General features: G+C 39.2%; 1 protein-coding gene across 1 annotated transcript in view; it reads left to right on the top strand.

The window, feature by feature from the left end:
- CHSY3 (chondroitin sulfate synthase 3) overlaps positions 1 to 12824 on the top strand; it is a 97247-nt gene extending 84423 nt beyond the window's left edge. Inside the window, exon 3 of the mRNA XM_081880407.1 lies at positions 8204 to 12824. Coding sequence (XP_081736533.1) covers positions 8204 to 9766 — 1563 coding nt within the window. The 3' untranslated portion in view covers positions 9767 to 12824. The remainder of the gene's footprint in view (positions 1 to 8203) is intronic.
- The last annotated feature ends 975 nt before the right edge of the window (positions 12825 to 13799 follow it).

The following is a 13799-nucleotide window of genomic DNA, read 5'->3' as shown; positions in this document are numbered from 1 at the left end:
CAATGGGTTTTTAATCTAGTCCACTTAATCAGTTTTGAAGAAGCATTTGCGCATGTTTCATCTGTTGTGTAATGACACCTACTGTTGTAACATAGAGTTAAAGTCGTAGTGGTAATTTAAAGAAGGTAAATTTCCAAGGGGGTGCTGGGTAATATATTTTTTTCTGAAAAGGGGGTGGTAGGCCAAATATGTTGGGAACCTCTGATCTAGTTCAACTCTCTACAATGCATGAATTCTGCCCACAGCTGTCCCTGGGTGGATGGGCTTGAACCACCAACCTTCTGGTTAACAGCCTGATGCATTGACGTGTGTGTGTGTGTGTGTGCGCGCGTGCGCGTGTGCATGCGTGCACACACAGCCCTTCAACAGGCAAGTGCATGCAGTACACAGCTGCCCAAATTAGTGAACAATGGATGTCTCTGTGTAATCTGAGACCCTTTGGCCTTTGGTGGCTGAGATGGAGCCACCAGAATGGAGTCTATATATTGCCATTCAGTTAACATTATCTAGAGAAGTTTACAATATAAGAGCAAAAACAACACTAAAATAATATTCAAAATATTATTTGTCTTAAAACTCAGTAGATGTAGAAAGAGCCTGGGAAAGCAGAAGGTCTGCCTGGAATAGAAAAGCTAGCAAAATGAGTTGCCAGGCAAGCCTTCTGGAGGGGGCGGCCGGAATCCATTGGTGAATGTCTGTTCAGCTGCCTCCCATCCTCCTCAGATTGAGGGGGTCATCTAAAGATACTATCAGTCATAGACACAGAAAATCCTTCAAGCACCCAGGTCCTACATAAATTATGTAGTGCCTTAAAGCTAAGCCTCAAACCCTTGCATTTATCTGTTAAGAATACAGCTGGGTAATTGGTAGCCAGTACAGTTCTTTCATCAGTGGTGTAACATGGTGGCGATCAGCTGCTCCAGTGAGCAAGTTGAAAATTTTGCACTTGCTTCAGCTTCCTGGACATCCCCACAATAGAGCTCATTGAATTTTACTTAGAAATGGATCAGGAGCTATTGGAACTGTTAAGCACTGGCAAGAGGTATTCACAACGACCAGTTTGAGTTAGTGTCTGTGTTGTACCAGATGCAGTTTTTGAACAGTCTTGAAAGGCAGTCCAGTGTACAACACTTTGCAGTAGTCCACCTTAGAAGTTACCAGAGTCTGGGTAACAGGAGTGCTGAGTCGAATAAGATATTGTGGGTGCCCAGGTAAGCCCCATGCCACATAATTGATCACATGATGCAGTGCACACACACCATTGAATGCCAATGGCCACCAACTTTGTGGGGAGCCAGCCTCCTCACAGCCCTTAGGAGTTGGCTCCTATGCTGGGTAACTGTGGCCAGGCTATCTCTGTCTGCAAAGAAGAGCTCCTTCTTCTATTTAGTCCAGAAAGTCAACTTACACCTCCTTGGTCTCAGTGGTGCCCTTGTAGAACTCAACAGGGAGGAGGATGGGGACAATGACTAGAATGAGTCATTGGGTCTGGTGCAATCTAGTGTTGGCCTTTCTGTCTTCTGCCCAACCAAACCCAATGGGTGCCAGCCCCCATTGAAAAATGCATAAATCCAGACAACTTATAAAGCCTTGATGCAGGACTTCAGAGCAGTTGCTGCTCATAGAAAGCTCCAAAGTGCCCTCCTCTTGCCTCAGGGACAACCCACTTCACTTTGGAGGAGGTCCAAATACCAAACTGAAGTGGAGCTTCACTTTAGTATTCAGGCTTTGACTGAAGCAGATGCATATTGCTAATACGTAATTGTACAAGTTAGCAATATGCATTCAGTAATATTATACAGCTATAAACCATAAACCACAGCAGCCTACAAAGAGTGTGTGTCTTCTGAGTTGTCTGTGCAGTTTCTGCCATTGCTGTTCCAGCTGCAAACCACAAACTGCTTTTTAAATCTAATACTTAAACAGTGGTTTGGATTTGCTAAACTTCAGCATCAAACAGTGGGGGGAAACTAGGTTATTTGACTTAATGATTAACATATTTTATACAAGGGAATTGGCTTTTAGTTTGATTCTCAGTTTTTATTTTGTTTTTATATACTGGTAATGAATTCTGCAGAAAATGTTTATTAGATTATGGACTACACCATCTCTGACCTGTTGTAGATAATTGGACTTCTATGGGGGACAAAGAATGGATTGTGCATTGTGACCTTAAAATTGAAATATCCTGCTCCATTTACAATGGAATCCTCTACTGGACTCAAAAGTCATATACTTTCAGGATAAATACTATGAATCATTGCTAATTACAGATAATCAGATAAATTGTTATGTATTACTAGAATGAAATATGTGACTTAAACTGAAGTAAAAGGGTAAGTACAAGTCAAAAGCAGAAAATCTTTGCACTCTGTAGGAGCCTTCTACGATGCCTTTGATTGTATTCCATTTTTCGACTTGAATCAATAGGCCAGAATTGGATTTGTAGTGGTGCAGTATTGCCTAAGGGCCCAGCATAATTGTGTATTCTGTACTTCAACAAAGTTTCTAATGGTTTAAAAGGAGGACGAAGACTTATAAAATCCATTGTACCAGGCCTCTGCATGTTTGCATAAATGTTTTTGAAATGTCCTCTTTTTAATAATGCTTTCAAAACGTTGTGTTTTTTTTTCTTACGAGGCCCTGTTTTGTAATAATGTGTTCTCCCAGAGCTAAAAGGATTTCCCATTTGAGAAGATGGGAATGTAATCCATAGAAATACTGAGTTGCTTTAACTGTAGTCTGAAAGCCGGGAAGTGTAATCAAAACAGAGAAAAAACAGCTGTCATTCCCTTTATTTCTGATGTTCAGTCTCGAGTGCTGATACTTATGTAGGCAAAAGGACACCACACAAATGGCGGTGCTGTTGGCAAGTTCAGAAGAACTCAGAACTTTTCAGAAGTACATTTTTTAAAAACACACCAAAGGGGTAAAACCATATCCAAAATAATCTGCACATGCTTGTACTTGCACGTGTGGAGGGGCAGAAGGAGAGAGAAAACACCGAGGAGGTGATACTTTGAAGATGTGGATCTCTGCTTTCAAGGCCTCTCTGGTATCCCTCCACAAGCAAATAAATTTTCTAGAACTGTACATTCTCACCTAAGAAGGGAGAGCATTGAAGATGCTATAGAATCATAGTTGGAAGAGACCACAAGGATCATCTAGTCCAACTCGCTGCCATGCAGGTATATTTTGCCCAACGTGAAACTCAAACCCATGATTCTGAGATGAAGAGTCTCATGCTCTAACGACTGAGCCACTCTCATTCCTGATATGCACACACAACTTTGCATATACATGCTCCACATTTTTTGGTGGGGTTCAACTTATTCTTATTAATTCATCAAAAACTGCACAATTGTATAAATAGTAGGAATGATCCAAAAGCGAGTATTGATGATGATAATGATGATGAATGCCCATGCTTTTTGTAGTGTATGTAGCAGAGCTGGAAAAGCCTGAGCAGTCTTGGGACAGGGTGGGTCTTAAGAGATGCAGTTTAACTCTGCCTCTCTCTGCAAGGGATTTAACATTAATTACCTCAGGAAAGCTATTGTTTGCACTAGAAGAGAAACCTCCTTTGGCACCAATGGGAGCTTCCTTTGAAATGCAAACAATAGCTTCAGAGAGGTGATTTTTTTTCAGGACCATGGAAGGGAGAGAGCCAGCAGGCTAACTCAAACCTTCTATGGTGCCAAGGGTCCACAGAGCTGCTATTTACATAACAAAAAGCATGCACATGAATTTCATTAACACAATTAATACCATGTTTAGTTTTGCCTTCCTAACTTCCTTCTGGATTGCACTGTTTCTTCTGGCATATCTGGTTAGCTTCTCCCTGTGAGGCTGCTATACTATGTGAGTCTTTTTACTCACTAAAAACAGAAAGCGCAACAGTGTGAATTGCCATACTTGAAAAAGTATTGTGAACTTTTCCCAGAAAGTGACAACATCAGTTTTGCAGTTGAATAGATAATGCTAGATGGTATGGTCCTACTGAATCAGCAGCTAATACATATTTATTGTTGTAATAAACAAGCAGCCACAACCTCTGTAGTGGCTGTTCTCTTGATGATTGCTTACTGGATATGCAGACTACTATAGGAAAGAATGTCTAACTATTATGTATAAGGAAACAAAGGTGTTTTCTGAAATGGAGGCCAAATATTATTGGGCCATGACTGGCCATAATTCAGAACAAGTTGATTCTTACAAGTACCTTGGGATCTGATTTCGTGACTCTACCAATTGCATTGTTCCAGGCAAGCTAGGAAAGGCCATAGTGGTGCACTCAGTGCAGCTAGAGCATTGCTTAATTTTTTTTCTGCGCTAAAGGAGGTGCAATTGCTCTAGCAGCCGTTGGCTATGCACGGCAAAAGTTGTGAACCAGATTTTATATGGAGCTTCCATCTGGTTCCTGGGACTTAAATTTTCTTTGCTCTTCTTTGAGCTATAATTGTTGTTTTGTTGTTGTTTAGTCGTCTTAGTCGTGTTCGACCTCATGAACCAGAGCATGCCTTGGAAACTCTCACTTTCTTCTCAAAGCTTCTCCTTTTTTTATGTTCATGGAGTTTCCTTGGCAAAATACTGGAGTGGTTTGCCAGTTCCTTCTCCAGGTGGATCACATTTAGTCTAAACTCTCGGCTATGACCTGTTTGTCTTGGGTGGGCCTGAACAGCATAGCTCATAGCTTCTTGGAGTTATTCAAGCCCTTTTGCCACAACAAGGCAGTGATTCATGAAGGGGTTGAGCTATAATAGTTACACCTAAATATGTTGCTAGCACTGCTCTTAATTTCGAAGTGGATTCAGTGCATTCAGTAGCTTAGCATAAATATCCTCCATTCATTATGGTCTCTGAATCTGTTCCTCTGCCTCTCCTCTGCCTCTGGCATTGTTGCTTGAGTCTTTTGTATCCACATGGAGAACAGAGTTGCGTGTCAAGGTCCCCAGGGCCACCCCAATAACTCACACATCACACAGAATTTTTTGTTTAAGATTTTTGGCATAATTTTGGCCACAACTTTATTAAAATACAAATTTGTGAGTGGTTGCTTAGGCATTGGTTGCGACTATCTGCCCCCACCATGGGGGACAGACTGACATTCCACACGATGCGAAAGTCAGAATAGGGGAATACACTTGGGGGTAGCGACGGAGCAGGGAACCTGTCCTCACCCGAAATGCAACCAGGAGCTCATTGCTATGGCCCGAGCCCCCTTGACAGGGTGGACAAGCAATAGTTAGCCCCCAATTCCTTTAACGGAATCCCTTGCAGCAGCAGCATTAGAGGGGCAGGCACAGCCAATCCATGCCCCTCAACCAACCAAACCATAAACCAATGCCTAACCACAACCTTACAAGTTGTGACGATTTGCTACGCAGTAGACAAAAACCAAATGGGCCCAGCCAATCAGCCAGATGGACAAAATTCCTGTCGAGCCCCCGCCCCAAGAGCAGACGACCCCATGACAGGCATAGCAAGGTCAAAGCAAACAACCCTAATTCTAGGGAGTGGGGGGGACGGGCAATCTGATGCACTGTCGAAAAGAGGAAGCCCTAGCCTTGTGCAAGGAGTTTTAGCATTTCTGGCTGTCAGTCAACAAATGGCAACATTAACTTCTTCACAACAACAAGGGAAGCCCCAATCACATCAGTGACCAACGATCAATTAGCCCGCCCCCAACTCTGGAGTGTCCTGGCGGCCCCCACTGCAACACCTGCTCTCCATGAAGGAGAACACGCTTTGTGGGAAAGATTTCAGCAGCACGGGTTGCCAGTTTCCCCCCAAGTCCAGTTCAATGTGTTCACATTAGTCTTTACAGTCTGGGTTATTTGTGGGGCCTTCCTGGTGTTTTTACACGAGTAGAATGTGTGCTTTTATTTAAAATGCATCTCTGGGTTATTTGTGGGGCATAGGAATTCATTCATTCCCCTCCAAAAAATATATATAGTTTCAAGTCTATATATATTGAAACTATATTATGAAGCATCATGCCTCTGTTGGTTAAAGGAATGGATTAAATTAGTGAATGGAGAGTTGTTAGATTTAGAAGGATTTGATAATAGATTCGGGTGGCATGCATATCTGTGGTATGAAAAGGAAAAAAATCATAAAGGATTTGAAAACCACATCTTCCGAAGATCATTGATAGAGGTGTGGGAGAGGTATAAAAATTTGTTGGAACCAAGACTCCCCCTTTGGCTTTCACCATTGGAAGTGATGAGTGTGAAAAAGATAAACATGAGGGGGAGGTGGATAACTTATGGAGAATTGATAGTAAGAGAGGGGGGGAATGGAAAATGAAGACTTATGAAGAGGTGAAAGAATTTGTTTATGATTGGTTGCACTACTACTAGATTAGTGAAATGTTTAAAAAAGACTGTAAAATGTGTGCATATGAAGGAAAAGAATCAAAATTTCAAATAGAGGTATTGAATGAGTATAAAAATTTGTCTAAAATGTATAGAATGTTGTTGGAATGGCATACAAAAGATGAAGAGGTGAAATCAGTAATGATACATTGGGCCAGAGACTTTGGCTATAATATACAATATGATGATTGGACGAAATTATGGAATGAAAGGTTAAAATTTACGGCGTGTACCGCGTTGAAGGAAAATAATGAAAATGGTATATAGATGGTACATAACGCCAGTTAAATTAGGTAAAATGTATAAAACATGTAACAAGTGTTGGAAATGTAAAGAAAAAGAAGGAACTTTCTATCATATGTGGTGGGAATGCAAAAAGGTGAAAGGCTTCTGGGAAACGATATATAAGGAATTGAAAAAGATGTTGAGATATACATTTGTTAGAAAACCAGAAGCCTTCTTACTAGGATTGGTAGGTAATGAAATTAATAGAAAAGATTGTAAACTTTTCCAATACGCTGTAACAGCTGCAAGAATACTTCTGGCGCAAAGATGGAAGCAGCAAGAAATTGCAACTGTAGAAGAATGGAGAATGAAACTGACTGAATATGCGGAATTGGATAAATTGACTGGGAAGATTCGATATCAGAAAGACCAAAAGTTTATCGAGGACTGGGGGAAATTTACAGATTATCTGAAAAGCATATGTGATGCACAGACAACGCTTGTTGGTTTTGAAGAGTCTCTGTGAAAAATTAAGAAATATTGTAAAAAAGAAAGTAGGAGAAAGGAAGAGGAATGGTTAAAGGCAATAATAAGTTCAGAAATGCATTAACAATAGAAATTTTAACGAAAGATTGCCAGAGAAACTGAGGGAAGTCAAAAATAGATTAATGTGAGAGTTAATATGAGTTGATTGTATAAAAATGTTTGGAAAATGAATAAACAAATGTACACCATATCTGTATTTTTTAACAATAGCCAAGTGTAGAAGAGTAGTTTGGTTGGCACATTATAACATTTTATCCTCCAAGATCATGGACGACAGATTTGCAAAAGTTCCTTCCAAGGACAGATGGTGTTCTTGCATTCATTCAGAGCTTGAAACAGTCTCTCATGTGTTTTTCTATTGTAGATTCTATAAAGGGATCAGAGGACACAATTTATCCCCTTAAGAGGCAGTTTCTTGCTTGATCCTTGGGGATGAGACCCTGTTGAGTAGAAGGGTCCTAATAAATTCATTACTAAACAAGTGGCAATATGTCTGAATGTAATACGTCTTAGACTCACTCTGATTTTTGGCTCCTAACTTGACACATTTTTTCTTCTGAGGCTTTGATTTTGTATTTTTTATACTTTGTACTTCCTTTAAAACTTTGATTAATTGATAACAAGTAGGAGCAGAAATGTATAGACGATCACCCAGCTGTAGTAGCAATAATAGGTCACTAAAAATATGAGACTTGGACGCTTACAAAAATGTACTTGAAATAGTGTTTTCACATTTTAAGATTAGAAGAACCGATTAGCTGGTTCTCCCGTTCCCTCTTCTCTCCTTACCCTTCTCCCCAATATACACATTTGTACTCTAAAATAGAGTAATTTTCCTGTGAAATAGATATAATTTCTATACCTTACATGAGTGAGTGAAGAGAAATACGGTAACTGGAAAACAAAACAAAAAAAAATCACTGGTGAAAAGCAAGCTTGCAGTAGAGCGTATTATTTAGGAAAAAATAAGTTAATATAAGTGAGTCATTGTTTTTCCTGATATCTCATAGCTGGAAGAAACACACCTAATAATAGTTATTATTTTTGTTTTCTAGATGCAGCAGTTGTTCCATGAAAACTATGAACACAACCGGAAGGGTTATATACAAGATCTTCACAACAGCAAAATTCACACAGCCATTACACTTCATCCAAATAAAAGGCCAGCTTATCAGTATAGGCTTCACAATTACATATTGGCCCGTAAAATTTCTGAATTGCGTTATCGGACCATCCAGCTTCACCGGGAAAGTGCCCTCATGAGCAAGCTCAGTAACGATGAAATCAGCAAAGATGATCAGCTTCTTGGAATGATGCCATCTTTCAACCGCTTTCAGCCACGTGACAGGAATGAAGTCATTGAATGGGAATTTTTGACTGGAAAGCTGCTGTACTCAATGGCTGAGAATCAGCCACCTAGACAGAGTATTAATAGCATCCTGCGGGCAGCATTAGATGATACTGTAATGCAGGTAATGGAAATGATCAATGAGAACTCTAAATCTAGAGGAAGGTTGATTGACTTCAATGAAATACAGTATGGGTACCGCAGGGTTGACCCTTTGCATGGTGTGGAATACATTCTGGATTTGCTTCTTTTGTATAAGAGGCACAAAGGAAGAAAAGTCACTGTTCCAGTTCGGCGCCATGCCTACCTTCAACAATTATTTAGTAAACCATTTTTCAAAGAGGAAGAAGAGCTGGATGTAAGAAGCCTGGTAGAAAACGTGAACAGCGAATTGCAGTCTTTCTCCTTCCTTTCTAATTCTCTGAACATTTTTTCATCATTCCAAGGAACCAAAGAAATAGGGGGAAGCAGTGACAAGAAGATTCACATTCTTGTCCCTCTCACAGGGAGATACGATATATTCCTAAGATTCATGGAGAATTTTGAAAAGACCTGCCTTATTTCCAAGCAGAACGTAAAGCTGGCAGTCATTCTCTTCAACTCTGATTCTGGTCAGGATTCCAGCAAACACACAGAGCTGATCAATGAATATCAAAAGAAGTATCCTATGGCAGACATGACCGTCATTCCAATGTCGGGAGTTTTCTCTAGAGGTTTGGGTCTTGAAATAGCCTCCTCTAAGTTTGACAATGACACTTTGCTGCTATTTTGCGATGTTGACCTGATATTTACCCCCGATTTTCTCCAGCGGTGTAGAGCTAACACCATTCAAGGACAACAGGTTTATTATCCTATTATTTTCAGTCAATATGACCCCAAAGTAACACATGGGGGCAACCCTCCAGTGGACAGCAACTTTGTTTTCACAAAGAAAACTGGGTTTTGGAGGGACTATGGGTTTGGGATTACCTGCATTTACAAAAGTGACCTTGTGAATGCCGGTGGATTTGATACCTCTATTCAAGGCTGGGGACTTGAGGATGTAGACCTCTTTACTAAAGTAATAAATTCTGGACTTAAGGCATTTAGGAGCCAAGAAGTGGGAGTTGTACATGTATTTCATCCAGTTCATTGTGATCCCAACCTAGATCCTAAACAATACAAGATGTGTTTGGGGTCCAAAGCAAGTACATTTGCCTCTGCCATGCAACTAGCTGAAATATGGCTAGAAAAACATTTAGGTGTCAGGTATAACCGAACACTCTCCTGACATTCTAACTTGCTCTGCCATCCTAGGGGATTTTACCTCATTCCTTCTTTCTTTGTGTTTGTTGCATTCTTACAACTCCATTTTTGTCTTCCAAAGGATATGTTTTTGACCTCAAATGAACAGAGTCTGCTGTTGGGAACATTACAGATTCCTACTGAACTGATTCAGTGTGGTGTCTTTCTACTCCCTTTGATCAATAAACTCAGTAAAATCATGGCAATCAAATAATCCCACGGAGCACATCCGTCACATGGAGCTGCATCAGAAGAATGTTCTCTTTGGGCTGTAGAATTCCATATCAATCTTCATCATGTCTGTCAAACTTAATGTGATACAAATATTTTCTGGTGAAGATACCACAAAAGTGCTTTATGCTTCCTCTGGGAAAGAGACTCTGCCAAACTTGAGTTTTATAATTTATATGAGAACTAAAATAAACAGTATTATTCTTCATCTTTATAATTTTTAAAGTAAACAAATAACTGACTGTATCTCTATTTTTTTAAAAAAGAGGAAAAACCACATACAAACTGAGGGTTTTCTTTTCAAGTGCAACTGGTACTGGCTACCAAGAACCTTAAATGTCGTACGTGAATAATCTCCTTATTACCGTCTACTCTGAATGCAATTGGACTGTGTTTTCTCAAGGAAGCATGACTTAGTCAAATATTTACATATGCTGAGAAGGTTTCTGAACCAATGTCCTTCATTTGCTGGCAAGAAGAAATCATGACACAGTGTGGTTATTTATAATAAAAGTACAGACACACCATATTTTTTTGTCAAAGACAAGAATATGTTACTTTGTCTCTGTTTAGAATGAGCCTCTAATATATAAATAATTTTATATTTTGTTCCTTTCATAAGACTGCACTTGATACAAAGGGAAATAAAAGGGTACTTAATATTGTCTTTTTATAATTGTGCATTAATATTGATATTCTGAACCAATCCTTGTTAAACTTAAAAGGAAATGTAATTATTTAAGTATGAAATTACTATTGCTGGTCAAAGTTCTTGCCAATATATTTATATTAGTGAAGATTTATAGGAAATGGAATGTGTTAAGACCTCTCTCTCTGAAGAATACAGAAATGTCAAGGTATATTGGTGGAATGCTGAATGGAAAATCAATTAGATACCAAAATGTTAGGTCTGTTTTTTTGTATTATTAATATTATTATTATTATTTTGTAAAAGCAAAGGAATAGCCATTTCAAACCATTTCTTGCCCAAATTCTTTTAAACTGCATTTATGACAGAGAGGTAGAATATTTTGTAACAAAACTGTTCTAAGAATCCAGAGGACATATCCAAGAAATGTAAAAAAAATATATCAAGATGCATATGTAATATAATGCAAACAACAGGGAATCTGAGCATATAATATTTATGGATGTTTTAAGGAAGCAACCCCCCTTACAATATGTGTTCAAATGCATCATCTGTATCTCTTTCGGTTATAATAACCTTTGATCCTATTTCCATAAGTTTCCAATGAATCACAAATCAGCAAATGCCACAGTTGAATGGGCTCATAAGGCTTGTAAGGAAATGAAAGGGGATGGGAATTAAAACGTGTATCCTCAAAACTCCTTTAAAAAATGACAAAGTCCTACCTAGCAATCATGTATCTAGATCAGGCTTAGGCAAAGTCAGCCCGCCAGATGTTTTGAGACTACAGTTCCCATCATCCCTGACTACTGGTCCTGTTAGCTAGGGATGATGGGAGTTGTAGTCCCAAAACATCTGGAGGGCTGAGTTTGCCTATGCCTGATCTAGATACCCTTAAACCAGCATGAATTGTAACTGGAGAGACATCACATAGATGTAAGAACTAGAAAAATATTGTGAATTGATTAGAATATTTAAGTCAGAGCAACATTGTCCCCTGAATATTATCACCAGGTTCCCAAAGCCTTTTTCTGCCATATTTTAATCTTCCATTCTTCTCGGTGTTGGGGACCTATGATGCTGTTCTTAAATTATGATTTACTGTTCCTGCACTTCATCTCTCAGAATCTCCCTGCAGATCTGAACAATCACATTTCACAGTCATTTGCGCATTTCATGGCTAGCAATCCATACTAGTTCAAAAACAAGTGAGGCACACCCTTCCACCAAGCACTAGCAGTTTCTCTCCTCTTGTGGTTGAGCATTGCTACATGTTGCTCCTTGCATTGCTTGCGCACTTCATCGAAACCAGGTCGGTGCTGTCATGAAATAACTAGCATCCTAGGGGTATGTCCCTGACATATATTTAGCCTAAGGTGTAAAACCTTCTGGCAGATGACACTCTCATAAATTCTTGCATGCATAATAAAAGTTTAGGTTTATCAAAAACTTCACTAATGCAAAAGCTAGATCTGGGTAAGCCAACACATTAGATTGATGTGTCCATCACAGTACTCCCATTGCCTTATATGAAGTCAGATTAGGCATCACTCATTTTTCTGGCATTTAGACAAGATGTTGAAAGGCAGAAGAACTCACAGTCTCAGTCCTTTGTCTCTGAAATATGTTGTTCCCCAGTTACTGATCTAAATTCTTCAAATTGAAATGTGTTACCATATGTCAAAGCCAAAACCTTTACTTTCCAGGATCTGCACATTCTTATGTTGTTCTGTTTTAATTTATCCAGCCAAGCCAAGCTTTGTTTGAAACTCCAGATAATTTACAATTTGACTATATATGTGTGTCATTTGACTGTGCACAGCATTTGAAAAACTAAGCTCATTGCTGATGGCAAATAAGTCCTGACAGTCTGTCTTAATTATTCCTTTATATACCTGCTAAAATATTTGAGCTCACCTTTGGACTAAATTTACATTGTTTGATCAGACTAAATTGCACCATAGAACATGAACTGAACTGGGTGACTGCAGAGGGAGTTCTGTGTATTAAGGACTTGCCGGATCGGGTCCTGTGTTGAAAAAAAACTTTAAAATGTTAGTTCCTACTATTTAGAGATATTTATTTAGTGTATGACGAATTCATTTGTTTATATGATGGATTTCTTTGTTACAAACTGGATTATAAATGTTTGTTATAAAATATTGCATTGTGTTTGGAGTAACTGTTCTCAGATAAATCGTGGTAGCTATTTTGTGGTAGCAGATACCTTCTATAGATGACATTGACATAATGCTTGTAGTCTACTGGTTGTTTTGCCATGCCCAAGTCCTAGTGGGTGAATAGGAGCTGTGCCCCCAAAATTACAGCTGTTGTCCACTCCAAAGGATCCTGCTGAATTGCAGGTCGATTCCTGATGAGTTACATCCAGAATTAGAAAATACAACACAGCATTATGTTGTGAACATACGTCTCAAAACTACATTACAGTGGTACGTCGCAAGACGAATGCCTCGTAAGACGAAAAACTCGCAAAACGAAAGAGTTTTTCGTTTTTTGAGTTGCTTCGCAAGACGGATTTCCCTATGGGCTTGCTTCGCAAGACGAAAACGTCTTGCAAGTTTGTTTCCTTTGTCTTGCAAGTTTGTTTCCTTTTTCTTAAAACCGTGCATTCACTTCGAGGAGCAACTCATAGCACGCGGTGTGGTAGCCTTTTTTGAGGTTTTTGAAGACTTTGGTGATTTTGAAGCTTTTCCAAAGTCCGTGCTTCGCAAGACGAAAAAATCGCAAGATGAAAAAACTCGCGGAACGAATTAATTTCGTCTTGCGAGGCACCACTGTATCTTACAGTTTCCCCCCCTTTCATCTAGTCTCTTGTTCAAGCATCATTGCTTATGTTTCTAGCGTGTCTTTTTGACAGTATAGATAGTAATAGCCAATTTCTCCAGACATCCTGAAGATAAAATGATATATTATCTGTCACACAATTCTCTATTAATTTATGGGGGGGGGGGATGTGTAATTTGAAGTGCAAATGAAAACTGAGATATTTTTGTCCTCTCAATTCAAAGTAGTTTTCATTGTAGTTTAATTAGCAGTATATCTGGCAGAGAAACTTTGGTGCTATCTAGTCATGTTGATTTTAGCCATTTGCTTTTGGTACAAGTTTTACGAGAGACCT

The sequence above is a fragment of the Podarcis erhardii genome (assembly GCF_964252035.2).
Source record: "Podarcis erhardii genome assembly, chromosome: 11".
NCBI classification, from domain to species: domain Eukaryota; kingdom Metazoa; phylum Chordata; class Lepidosauria; order Squamata; family Lacertidae; genus Podarcis; species Podarcis erhardii.
This window is presented reverse-complemented; position numbering and strand designations above follow the sequence as displayed.